General features: G+C 39.5%; 1 protein-coding gene across 23 annotated transcripts in view; it reads left to right on the top strand.

Moving 5' to 3' along the window:
• Positions 1-13797, top strand: part of CALD1 (caldesmon 1) — a 225452-nt gene that overhangs the window by 178773 nt on the left and 32882 nt on the right. For 8 of the 23 annotated variants that reach the window (XM_055347177.2, XM_055347178.2, XM_004046260.4 and 5 more), the window contains 2 exons: positions 4759-4905; positions 9032-9431. In XM_055347177.2, coding sequence (XP_055203152.1) covers positions 4759-4905; positions 9032-9431 — 547 coding nt within the window. Of the gene's footprint in view, positions 1-4758; positions 4906-9031; positions 10119-11737; positions 11816-13797 lie in introns of all 23 variants that reach the window. The other 15 variants (XM_055347176.1, XM_019030681.4, XM_004046261.5 and 12 more) reach the window with 3 other exon arrangements.

Below are 13797 nucleotides of genomic sequence, written 5' to 3' on the forward strand. Positions count from 1 at the left end.
ATGTGCCTCAGTAGAAAATTGGTTAGTCATAATAGATCCATGTAATCATTATGTATGTGTATACCTAAGTGGAATACTGTGTTGCTATTGAAATTATATATTGCTAACATGTTAAAAATAGTCATAAACAAGGTAAATTAAAGAAATGGTTTGTGAAATGATATGTATGACATAACCCTATTTTATTAAAAATGAAAATGTCTGTGCATGCACAGGAAAATGATAGAATATATCACATACTCATCATGTTCAAATCTGGGTTTGCATGATTTTCGGGAGTGGCTTTTACTTTCTCCTTTATATATTTTGAATTGTTTGGTTTTTAAAAAAATTTATGTGTGCGTTGCTTTTAAAATCCAAAAGAATAAACAATTGAGGGTACTTTTTTTTCAATTTCGGAAGAAAAAATAATAAACCTGTGGTGTTAGTAGAATGGGAAGCTCACCATGAGGGAGAGGCCTAAAAGCTAAGAAATGACTGTTTGCTTTGCTTGCCTAAGGCTAATGTAGGGAGCCTCAGAGTTGAAGAATTTTCACCCCTATCAAGTCATTTGGCATGGACACAATTTTACCTATAAAGTCAACTGATATGTTCTTGAACCAGCAACTGGACATGTTATGATTGAAAATGCCATGAAACCATTTTAGCTCTTTTTTTGTTCTTAACTTTGTAAACAATTTTAATATGTTTCTTTATTAGTAGTCATAAAAAGATCCATAGATATTTTGCCTCGTGATATGGTTAGGCTTTGTGTCCCTACCCAAATCTCATCTTGAATTGTACTCCCCGTAATCTCCATGTGTCAAGGGAGAGACCAGGTGGAGGTAACTGAATCATGGGTGCAGTTTCCCCCGTGCTATTCTCATGACAGTGAGTTCTCACGAGATCTGATGGTTTTATAAGGGGGGGGCTCTTCCTCCTTCACTTGGCGCTTCTTCCTGCCACCTAGTGAAGAAGGTGCCTTGCTTCCCCTTCACCTTCTGCCATAATTGTAAGCTTCCTGAGGCCTCACCAGCCATGCTGAACTGTGAATCAATTAAACCTCTTTCCTTTATAAGTTACCCAGTCTCGGGCAGTTCTTTATAGCAGTGTGAAACGGACTAATACACTCTAGTAGCTGTGTATCCTAGAAAATGGGCTCCCAATGGAGAATGATTGCCTATAAACTTTAAGCTGTACCAAGCAAGAAGAGGTAGAAGAGATAGTGGAGATGATCGGTTGTTCAGGTTGCTCCACTGAGAAATCAAAGATGAAGAGAGGTTACATGTGATGTGGCCTACGTGGCAAATCTAGTTCATGTCAGAGCTAACAGCCAGCAATATCCAGCCATGAAGCCCAGTGGGTAGGTGAAAAGAGAAAGATGGTAAATTCTCAAAATAGTGGGAAATTAAGGACTTAAGGTTATATTCCATTAAGGGGACGGAGGAGTTTTGTTTTTAGGATAGGTGTATAAGTTCGTTCTCGCGCTGCTATAAAGAACTGCCCAAGATGGGTAATTTTAAAGAAAAGAGGTTTAATTGACTCACTCATGGCTGGGGAGGCCTCAGGAAACTTACAATCATGGAAGAAGGGGAAGCAGGCACCTTCTTTACAAAGCAGCAGATGAGAGAAGAGTGAGCGAAGGAGGAACTTGCCAAACACTTATAAAAACCTTGAGAGAATTCACTCACTGTCAAGAGCACAGCATGAGGGAACCACCCCCATGATCCAGTCAGCTCCCACCACATTCCTTCCTCAACACCTGACACCTGGGGATTACAATGCAAGATGAGATTTGGGTGGGGACACAAAGCCTAACCCTATCAATAGGGATGTCCCATATGGAGTTTTATGCCTCTTGCTTGTCTTAGAAGAAGAAGGCCCCAAGTAACAGTCATGACCTCATGGCTGATCCAGAGATGTAGAAAAGCAAATTGAGACTTCCTGTTTGATTAGTTTGGGAAGCAGTTATTAAGGATTGATTCTCCCTGTTGTGGTTAAAGCTGTCTACCAAGAAATAAGCCAAAGGAACATTAGGCCAAGAATCTGAAGGGTGAAGCCAAACCACTGGGAAGGGCTTTCTACTGCAACTACAATGTGATTGAATTAGAAAGGAACATTCGAATCCTGTCATGTCACCTCAAATTCAACAAGTCTAAAATTGAACTCATTTTTCCTCACGAAGCGGCTCCTTAACTGAACTTTCCTAATAACAGGAAGACACTGCAGTGTAGAATGCTTTGCCACAACATATCTATCTATTATTTCATTTGATTGTCACACACAAGAAAATTTAACTCTAAAATTTAACTTTAAATTTAACTTTAAAAGGTTAATCAAAGGGCTGCAAATTAGTAAGAGACCAATTCTAAAACCCAAGTTTTCTGAATCCTAATCTAGTCATCCATCATCAACTATATCACATTGCCCCCCAATATTTGTTAAATAAACCAGCCCATTTTATAGAATTACTAAGTGACACTTTATTTGTATTGGCTTTTGAGGATTGCACATGAGCAGATTTTAGTAAATTTGAAGTCAGGTTTTCTCAAGTAGCAAAGAAGAAACCAACCAACCTTCGGAATCATTAATCCTGTTTTTTATGAGATACCTCAGTGAAAAAACATTCATAGCATTCTTATTATTGAAGTCAAAAGATGACACAGATGAAATAAAGTACTGACTCTAAGCCTAAAAATGCCTAACTTATAACTCTAACATGAGCAAACCATCATCAGTTATATTAGGTTAACATATGGTATAAGTGGTATGGTTCTACTGTTTTGTTTTAATTTGCATATTATTTTGGCTTTGCAATGATATAAGAATTATAAGCCTATTCTAGAGAAGTACCATGCAACGTTGTACCTATAGTTAACCATATGGTTAACAATTTTAACAATTTTAAAGTGTATTGTACACTTTAAAATACGCGAACAGGGTGGATTTCATGTTAAGTGTTCTTACCACAGTTTTAAAAAGAATTATTAGCATGAAATGTTTACATATCTGGGTTTCTATTTTGTAGAAATGTAAGTAACATTGTAATAAAAACACTGTAACTCTCCAATACAAAAAGCAGCTTCCTACACAATGCAGCCCCATACCCATACCCAACCCATTGACCCATCAAGCCAGCACCCATCCTTTCTTGGCACTCTGTATCTCAGTACACATTCTACCTTCAGAAATAGCTAAGTCAAACATGTGTCAAAATAGCTATTTCCTCTTGAGTTTGAGCATCTGCAGTTGCCCAGCCCCAATTCTTTATTTGGAAATAAGTATTAGGAGAAACATATCTAGCATAGTGATATTGATTTGTAATTTCCTCAAATAGACATTCACTTTAGATGACTACAAAAGCTAAATAGAGCTCAGGAGCTCGAGACCATCCTGGGCAACATAATGAAACCCCATCTCTTAAAAAAAAAAATACAAAAGTTAGCTGGGTGTGGTGGTGTGCTACCGTAGTCCCAGCTACTCAGGAGGCTGAGGTGGGACAATTGCTTGAGCCTGGGAGGTCAAGGCTGCAGTGAGCTGTGATCACACCACTGCATTCTGGCCTGGGTGACAGAGTTAGACTCTGTCTCAAAAAAAAAAAAAAAAAAAAAAAGCTAAATAATATATACACATGTGAAGTCCTCTGTGTCTCTTCTGCCTTCTTCAGCTCATAGACATCTATCTAAATACACACCTGTGGGCCATTGTGATGTGCCCAGCATGTGGGTGGTATGATACTAAGGCACATTTTAGAGCAAAAGAGGGGGGCCTTAAAGGGAGCTGCCACCCCTTCAAAATGCACTGACTCTGAAGCATCCTACCAATTGTCAGGAACACCTTCTCTCGCCAGGGAAAAGGAACTGGAGGGAAAAACAAAATCCAAGCAAAGAAGATATCCTACTCCCAATTTTAGTAATATTTATTATTTAATATAATTTAATTTTAATAATATGTATTATTTAATAATATTTATTATAATATAATATTTATTATAATTATTAAATAAATTTAATAATTTTGGCTTATTAGCACCAAAGTCCCGGTTTGGTAGTGTAACTTGATTCTTTTCTGATCTTCGTGACAGTGTCTACACAAATAACTCATGCAACATGCTGTATCTTTTGAAGTAAGCATTTTGTTTATTTTTGGTTCAATACTTTGGGTCCCTTCTTCTAAACCTTACAAGGCCAGGCCCAGTGGCTCACGCCTGTAATCCCAGCACTTTGGGAGGCCGAGGCGGGCGGATCATGAGGTCAGGAGTTGGAGACCAGCCTGGCCAGCTTGGCAAAACCCCGTCTCTACTAAAATACAAAAATTAGCTGGGCATGGTGGCATGCGCCTGTAATCCCAGCTGCTCGGGAGGCTGAGGTAGGAGAATCACTTGATCCCAGGAGGTGGAGGTGGCAGTGAGCCGAGATCGTGCTGCTGCACTCCAGCCCGGGTGACAGTGCAAGACTGGGTCTCAAAAAAAAAAAAAAAATGCTAACCCACAGTTTCCAAAGGCAACTTGCTTTTGTGCAGAATGTTTTAGTTTAAGTTGTTATTTGGTCATTGTAAATTATCTTCTGTAGCTATTGGATTCATGCTTTTCAAATAGTTAAAAGTTTGAAAGCTAGCTGACTAGATCTCTAAACTTAAGGAACTGAACCATCCTTTCAGATGTATGTGGTTTATTAAGCAGTTAAGTTCAGAAAAGGGCTCAGGGCTGTTCCTGCCAAGAAGTTGGTGAAGACATGTGGCAAGTGGCACGCTCAAGAGGTTGTCTTTGTAATGTTGCAGAATCGCCTACCAGAGGAATGACGATGATGAAGAGGAGGCAGCCCGGGAACGGCGCCGCCGAGCCCGACAGGAACGGTTGCGGCAGAAGCAGGAGGAAGAATCCTTGGGACAGGTGACCGACCAGGTGGAGGTGAATGCCCAGAACAGGTACTGTCCTCTTTGGGACGGGGAATTTCTAACTTGCGTCTTAGCCTGTCCGTTGAATGGAATTTGTTGAGCAGAGCATTCCTTTCTCAGCCCAACTCAACCCTTTTTCAATCTAACTGGTTTAATTATTTTGCAGTCATTTTAGGCAACTAATCTGATTAGATAGGCAATCTGATTTAGACACTAGGACACACTATTCTATTTCTCTCCACCCCGTTCCCATCTCATAAACATACCCCAGTTGAAGGCTTTTATTTCATTTCACAATCTAGCATTTGTTTAATTTAATAAGTATGGTGTGCTATATCTTATATATATATGTATATTTTTTCTGTTTAATTCTTTCTTTAAATTTCAATAGTTTTGGGGGAACAGGTGGGGTTTTGGTTACATGGATAAGTTCTTTAATGGTGATTTCTGATATTTTAGTGCCCTCATCACCCGAGCAGTATACACCATACCCAACGTGTAGTATTTTATCCCTCACACCCCTCCTACCTTTCTCCCTGAGTCCCCAGTGTCCATTATATCACTTTTCTACCTTTGCATCCTCATAGCTTAGCTCCCACTTGTAAGTGAGAACATATGATATTTGGTTTTCCATTCCTGAGTTACTTCACTTAAAATAATGGTCTCCAACTCCATCCAGGTTGCGGTGAATTCCATTATTGTGTTCCTTTTTATGGCTGAATAGTATTCCATGGTGTGTGTATATATATACATATATATGTATGTATATATATATATGTATGTGTGTGTGTATATATATATATGTTTGTGTGTGTATATATATATATATATATATATACACCACATTTTCTTTACCCACTGCTTGGTTGATGAGCATTTAAGCTGCTTCCATATTTTTGCAATTGCAAATTGTGCTTCTATAAACATGCGTGTACAAGTATATCTTGCATATAATGACTTCTTTTCCCCAGGTAGATACCCAGTAGTGGGATTGCTGGATCAAATGTTAGTTCTACTTTTAGTTCTTTAAGGAATCTATACTGTTTTCTGGTGGGTTATATCTTTAAATAAGGAAAAGTATTTACATTTATTCTGTAGGGTGTTGCTATCGTTTTGAACTGAAGATATGTTAGTTTAGTGGAGTCCTCCATGGCTACCATTAATAGGTAACACATGAATTTTTAAAGTGGGCATGAATTGCAGATGTCTTCTTTTTTCTAATATACAGCCTGAATCAATAGTGTCTGATCATTGTAATATTCAACAAGATACAGAATTCTGCTTAATCTAATGTGATTATTCAAACACACTTAATGAGTTTGCTATTACGTATTTTCTCACTTGGGCCCTGGTTGAAATCAGGGAAGTTGAGAATGCCTAATAGGTTCAACTTCTTCAAAGAGGGCTTTTGCAGCAGAAATAAGGTCACATGGTTCATTATGCTAATGGTTAGTATATGTCATTTATATTGTCATTTATGTGCCCCAAGGTCTAAAAAAGATGAGGATATTTGAGGAGGAAAATGGGGAAAATAATTTTAATTTAAAACCATGGACTGATTATAATGGTTACACTATATAAGATCTCACATGTGGTTTTGGTTTTAGTTTGTTTTGTTTAATTCAGTCTATTTAGAAAATTCTAAAGGGAATGGGTCCTGGCCTCCTTAACCCAAGTTTGAGAGGCTGTATTAGAAGGTTTCAGAAAGCAGTCTTGAAAATGTTGGCCGGTAGCACAATATTGTTTACCCTTTCCCTCAATAAGTAGCTTCTAATTGGGGAGTAGGTATAGCAAAGGGGAAATAGGTATAATTTCTAGGGTTCACTAATTGACTTTGACTCCCAATTTGACCTTTCACTAACTGTATTTCTTCAGTTAAATGGAAATAAAAATTATACCTTTCTCCGAAAAATGCTGCTAAACTTAAACCATGTAACAATGCATGTAAAATGCAGTGTCTTACACATAGTAAGCACTCAATAAATTTTCACTGTTACCAGATTCTTAACACGGGAGGGCAACATAGTCATTCACTGCCTTTTCCATTTTCAAGCTGAGAGAGAAATAATAGAAAGAGTTTTAAAAATGGCATTTTGATGCCCTTCCTGAATCTTGTTATGAATGAGTGGTCAACAGGAGCTTTAAAAATTACTGGTGGTCTGTAGTTTTCTTGCTTTTAAAATCTTGCTTTTCCTTGTGCTTCTCTTCGGATATTTGGCTGTTATTCATTATTTCATGCTATTAATTGAAATCAAATTCTTTTTTTTTTTAGAAAATCATATTGAGGTCTGAGAATGTGTGATTTATCTCTGACATATTAGTTAGCCACAAGAAAAATAAGTCTTCTTGGGACTAAACAACTCTAACTAACTGGCATTTGATATCTACTGATAATTGTGGTCATGATTTATAAATAGGCAAAGAAATGTTCAATACAGTTTGTTGGTTTCTTAGCATAAGAGTACTTTAATCTGGCTAGCACTTTGGAATTTTGGTGCCTTTTAAAAATTATTCGAATTCAATTGATCCAAATGCCCTCTCTATAGACTTCCCCTTAAATTATAAATTTTTTGCATTTGTAGGGACATTTAATCCTTATATGTCTAATTTCATGGAGGCAATATCCTGAAGCAAAAGTAAAGGCCAAGAAAGTTTTAAAGCTAGTTTTTACTCTGCCATTTTTCATTATTAAATATGAAATGTGTTTTTCCAAAATTAAGTGAATTTGAACGTCAAAAGGGCCAAGTTTGGTCTGAACTATGAAATTTGATGGAGTTTCTAAACATTGCAAGACAAATTCTTCCAACTCTGGTCACAGTTCTGGTATCACATGACTGGTTGTTTCCTGCAAATAGAAACCAACACCCTGGCTTGGACAGTGTCCATCATCCTGCAGTAGTGAGGGAGGTGATGGACAACAGTTTAACTTTTGGAGATTTTCTTTCCTTTTTAAAATAAATGTCAAATTTAACTGCCCTTTTTCCACTGTAGAAAAGATGGACAAGAAACCCTTTATTCATGGAAATCTTGACAAAGAAGGTAGATTGTGTATACATTAGTTAGGGTAACGCTGGCTGCTATAACGATTAGTGCCCCCAAATTTTAAGTTTAGTGCAGTAACACTTACCATTATGCATATTTCTGTCTAGTTGGTAGAACCAGCCACCTGTCTTCTTTTCTCTGTGACTCTCAATCCCTAGGGCTTGGTGCTCACTGATCTACCAACAGACAGAGATAGAGAAGACAGGGAGTACACCTCTGTTTGTTCATTGCCTTGGTTGGACACTTCTGTTTACATTTCATTGGCAGTTATTGGTCACATGGCCCTTCTAGGTGCAAAGAAGGGAGAGGGTGCAAATTTAATCCTTGAGTGGTGATCACTCCCCCCAACTATGGAAGGAGGAGCAGGAATTGTAAGGGACACTTAGATGTCTCTTCCATTGGGGTCATTGGCGTGAGTGTGGAATCTCAACACTGTAATGTACAGTTTCTTCCTCTCAAAGTACCTTGGGAGCCTCCAATCCAGATCAGGAATTCTAGATGACTTGGTGACATGGGAGAATACTACATGACACGGAAGGAATTCATTTATTATTTCAGTTTGATCCTTAAGTTTGAATTCCCCAAGAAGCAAGTCCAGAAACAACGATTTGACTGCAAGTCGTTTATTTATAAGGTGATGCTAGGAAACACTGGTGGAGGTGTGGGAAGGTAAGACCGAAAAGGGAAGGCCACCAAATAAAGGTTGCATGACCAAGCACATCACCACTGTGGGTATCTGGAGCTTCACTCCACTGGGAAACTCTGAGGTCCAGTGTGGAACACACTCCTCGGAGTTATCCCACTCAAAAAGTGAGGGGTGCTGAGGTATCTAAACACTAAGGCTATCAATTTTGGTTTGAAAACTGCTCCCAGGGGACATTAATACCCAAAGCACTTCTGGCATGTTGAGTAGACTCCAGTCCCCAGAGAAAGGCTTGCAAATGCTGTCAGCTGAAAGCCAGGCAGGCGTGTACTAAAATGGTAACGTACCGGGGATATGGGCAAGCTTGGCACTACTGGCATCTGCTGTAGTCCTGGGTAGCACAGGCTGTATGAATGCTGCTGACTGATGAATGAGCAAGCTGTCTTTGGTGTTGTTCTTTCTGTTGTACAGTGTGCCTGACGAGGAGGCCAAGACAACCACCACAAACACTCAAGTGGAAGGGGATGATGAGGCCGCATTCCTGGAGCGCCTGGCTCGGCGAGAGGAAAGACGCCAAAAACGCCTTCAGGAGGCTCTGGAGCGGCAGAAGGAGTTCGACCCAACAATAACAGATGCAAGTCTGTCGCTCCCAAGCAGAAGAATGCAAAATGACACAGCAGAAAATGAAACTGCCGAGAAGGAAGAAAAAAGTGAAAGTCGCCAAGAAAGATACGAGATAGAGGAAACAGAAACAGTCACCAAGTCCTACCAGAAGAATGATTGGAGGGATGCTGAAGAAAACAAGAAAGAAGACAAGGAAAAGGAGGAGGAGGAAGAGAAGCCAAAGCGAGGGAGCATTGGAGAAAATCAGGTAGAGGTGATGGTGGAAGAGAAAACAACTGAAAGCCAGGAGGAAACAGTGGTAATGTCATTAAAAAATGGGCAGATCAGTTCAGAAGAGCCTAAACAAGAGGAGGAGAGGGAACAAGGTTCAGATGAGATTCCCCATCATGAAAAGATGGAAGAGGAAGACAAGGAAAGAGCTGAGGCAGAGAGGGCAAGGTTGGAAGCAGAAGAAAGAGAAAGAATTAAAGCCGAGCAAGACAAAAAGATAGCAGATGAACGAGCAAGAATTGAAGCAGAAGAAAAAGCAGCTGCCCAAGAAAGAGAAAGGAGAGAGGCAGAAGAGAGGGAAAGGATGAGGGAGGAAGAGAAAAGGGCAGCAGAGGAGAGGCAGAGGATAAAGGAGGAAGAGAAAAGGGCAGCAGAGGAGAGGCAGAGGATAAAGGAGGAAGAGAAAAGAGCAGCAGAGGAGAGGCAGAGGATAAAGGAGGAAGAGAAAAGGGCAGCAGAGGAGAGGCAAAGGGCCAGGGCAGAGGAGGAAGAGAAGGCTAAGGTAGAAGAGCAGAAACGTAACAAGCAGCTAGAAGAGAAAAAACGTGCCATGCAAGAGACAAAGATAAAAGGGGAAAAGGTAGAACAGAAAATAGAAGGGAAATGGGTAAATGAAAAGAAAGCGCAAGAAGATAAACTTCAGACAGCTGTCCTAAAGAAACAGGTACAGTAAACATTTTGCACCAAATGTGTGATGCCTGTGACTTGTGAGAAATGTAATGCACATCTGATTTGGGACTGAGGCCACATGCATATAGCTCACACGCTTGATCATTTGGCAAGCTGTTCATTTTTTCAGGCCATAGCGATACACAAGCATGCAGCAATTGATTGATGGCTGAATACTCAATCGACCAAATTTACTGGGACAGCCAGTAAATTTGGCTGTCCAGAAGACAGAGAGAAATTAATTGCTCTGTGCTTGATTGTTATGAATACCCAAAAAAAGAATTAATCCAAAGATGATAAATGTGGTGGTGGTGTGTTTGGCTTCTGATTCTGCGCTTGCATCTAAACTCGTTCTTTTAATTATCTTTCCTCTATCCATAGGTCTGCATGAGGCAAGAGGCCCATAACTCCTTACCTCACTCATGGGTTTGATGTTGAATTAAAAAAATGATAAAAGCTGGGGTGGGAAATAGACATGAAGAATAATGGTCAGACATTTCATCTTAAGAAGGCAAAAACAGGCTGGGTACAGTGGCTCACACCTGTAATCCCAGCACTTTGGGAGGCCGAGGTGGGTGGATCACAAGGTCAGGAGATCGAGACCATCCTGGCCAACATGGTGAAACCCCATCTCTACTAAAAATACAAAATTAGCTGGGTGTGCCGGCACATGCCTGTAATCCCAGCTACTCAGGAAGCTGAGGCAGGAGAATCACTTGAACCTGGCAGGCGGAGGTTGCAATGAGCTGAGATTGTGCCACTGCACTCCACTGGGCAACAGGGAGAGACTCCATCTCAACAACAAAAACAACAACAACAACAACAACAAAAAAAAGGCAAAAACAAACCCCTGGAAATTAACTGGTAATAAAGAGGGGGAAAGGAACTTGTTGGAACCATTCCTTAAAAAAAAAGTCAAAACCCTGATTTGCCAACGTGTAGACCTCAGCTTAATGTAGACTTGCAGAAAGCCATTAATTTAGGGTAGTATTGATTTATATTTGACTGGTAATTAAGAGCATACATGCTGCTTCTTTATTATCTGGGTGACGCAAATTCATGTGGCCTGAGGAAGGGTGGAAATAGTAGGGGGGAAATGTTTGTAAGCTTTGGGAAAGATTTTTTTTCTGTCTGCAAGACTGCATTGAAAGCACTGTACCTAATCACCACCACACCACCACCACCACTCCTAAAAAAAGAAAAAAAGAGATGCTTTCACATTCACCTTTCCAGAGCAAATCCTCTGTCACTAAGCCTGCATTGCACTGAAGGTGTCTTTAACTCCTGCTTCTGTACAAGAGGCTCATGAACACAGCTAAAATTGAGACCATGAGCAAAGTGCACCAAACCACACACGAGGTTTGTAAACACACGAGGAGTGCCACATCATGCTAGATTTCAGTGAGCGCAATGGCAGGCACACGAGAAGATGTTGGGGTGGGAAGAAAATATCCCACCTTGCTGTTTAGAACCACTGTGCTGTGAGCGCTGAGACGGCAGAAGAGAAGCCATCCCACGCAGCACTTGCAAGGCGATCCGAGCACCCTGTCACTCTTGTAAACTAGAAAGGGCTTCTTTTACTTGTGTGACCTTACCATTCTTGAAAATAAAAAGGGAGAAGAGAAGGGAACTAAAGTGCAAGCTAAAAGAGAAAAGCTCCAAGAAGACAAGCCTACCTTCAAAAAAGAAGAGGTAAATATGATTGAAAAGTAATGATCGTAAAGCAACAGAAAAAGCAGTCAGTGTTCCAAGATATCTCAGGTCTGATGATCTCAAAATTGTAACCTCATATCCAGTGTATTTCAAGCCATGACTCACAATCCACTGAATAGTGAGATCAGCTTAGAGTGTCTCAAAATTAATTAAATATATCAGTCAGCATTTTTTAAAAAATGAAATGGATAGAAGGCATCAGAGGGCATTGTAGGTAGTAAGTATTGCATTGTCAGGTAAATTGTCTTTTTTTCTGTGGGACGTCATCAAAAAGGCTTGAAAAACACTGCTGGAATCAATTTATCCTGTTTTCTATTCTTCTGAATGCTAATTTTTTTTTTCCTTGAGCCATTCTACTTTCATTTCAATCATGAAATATTTCCAACTGGCCTTGATTAATGCTTTAACTTTTCAAAGGAAAAACACCCACACACATCTCAGTAGAAAATTTGGTGAACTGAAGATGATATTTGGTTTTCAAAAGAAAAGTTTGGCCAAATGTTCTGCATTGCATGTCTGAGGCACACACAGGAGCGGGTGCCAGGGTATTTGACTGTAGGTAAGTGAACAAGGAGCTATACAGATAGAATGGCACGGGGTTTGACAGTAATCAGAACACCACATCAGAACACGTGATTGCACTTCAACTCTCATGCTGTGTTTGCCCCAAATAATCTTAAAAATTGTGACTATATCGAATAAGTTCACAATACTTATTAGGATGTGGTGAAACTGAATTATTTGAAGTAGGAAGACCTGAAGTTCTTCGCCTATGAGACTGGTGAAGTGATTTGTAGCCAACAAGCTCCAACCCATCTATTAAGAAAACTATGGCATCTATTAAGAAAATTCAAAATCTTAAACAGAGAAATCCATATTTAGAAAACATGGCCAGATTAAATAGGGGGTGGGTTATTTTCTTAAATGTGTTTTGTCAATTTCACATGAAAAATGAAAACCCCTAGTTCATGTTACATACTACATTTCTGTTAAGATGTATGTTCCTCTGTTTCTAATAGAAGTTGTGGTGGTTTGGAAGTGAAAATTGAACGTGAGCACAGGCCATGTAAAGGAAGGAGAAAGTGTAAATGCTAATAACAGGAAAACTGAATTTAGCTCTCATGAGGCAGTCAAGGAAATCATTCATTGAACATGTTGGGAAATACTTTTCATCTGGTGACCAAATACCTACAAATTCATTTACAAAAAAGAAAAATGAAAGTTTCCTCAGAACTAAACTCAGAAATATGTCCCACATGGGTTCTTGTAATGTTTCTTGGTGAATGTCTTTATAGAAAGAAGTGGGCATGAAATGATGACTCAGTAATTAAACACATGAGGGAAGGGAGGCTGTAGAAAACACTGGATTCTATATTTAAAATTTCATTCAGTTCACTAATTTGTTTTTACTGACCAAAGCTTTCTATACCTACGTAGAGTGTCTGAGAACTAGAAGGGCCCATCAGTTGCCACTCGGATGATCCTTTTGTCTCTTTTCAGATAAGGCCCCAGTTCAACAGCGTCCTCTGTGTCAATCAGATACTCCCAGGAATGAGTAAGCCCTGCCATTTTCCCAAGTTGCCCCTCAGCACATTCCAGCCAGTTCCAAAACTTTTGGCCTGTTTTTGACACAAGGCCAGATAAGCTACTCAAACTGGTTTTTTTAAAAAAAGAAAACAACCCCAATCTATATTCCTTTTTTAATACTGTGTACATAACCTGCTGGTCGAAAGACTAGGTTTTCCCCTTTCCAGCTAGTTGTGTTGTTTCTTTATGTAGACAGCTTTAAATCATGTTTACATGATTCAGCCATTTTAAACAACCTCTTCCTATTTTTTTTTCCTTTTTGTTCAAAAAAAAAAAAGAAGAAGAAAGAAAGCAACTAACTAAAACCTTTCCTTTCAAGGATTTATGCAGCATAGGATAGGGCAACCACAAGTAAACACAAACATCACGTGAGC

This window comes from Gorilla gorilla, chromosome 6, assembly GCF_029281585.2.
Source record: "Gorilla gorilla gorilla isolate KB3781 chromosome 6, NHGRI_mGorGor1-v2.1_pri, whole genome shotgun sequence".
Lineage (NCBI taxonomy): Eukaryota > Metazoa > Chordata > Mammalia > Primates > Hominidae > Gorilla > Gorilla gorilla.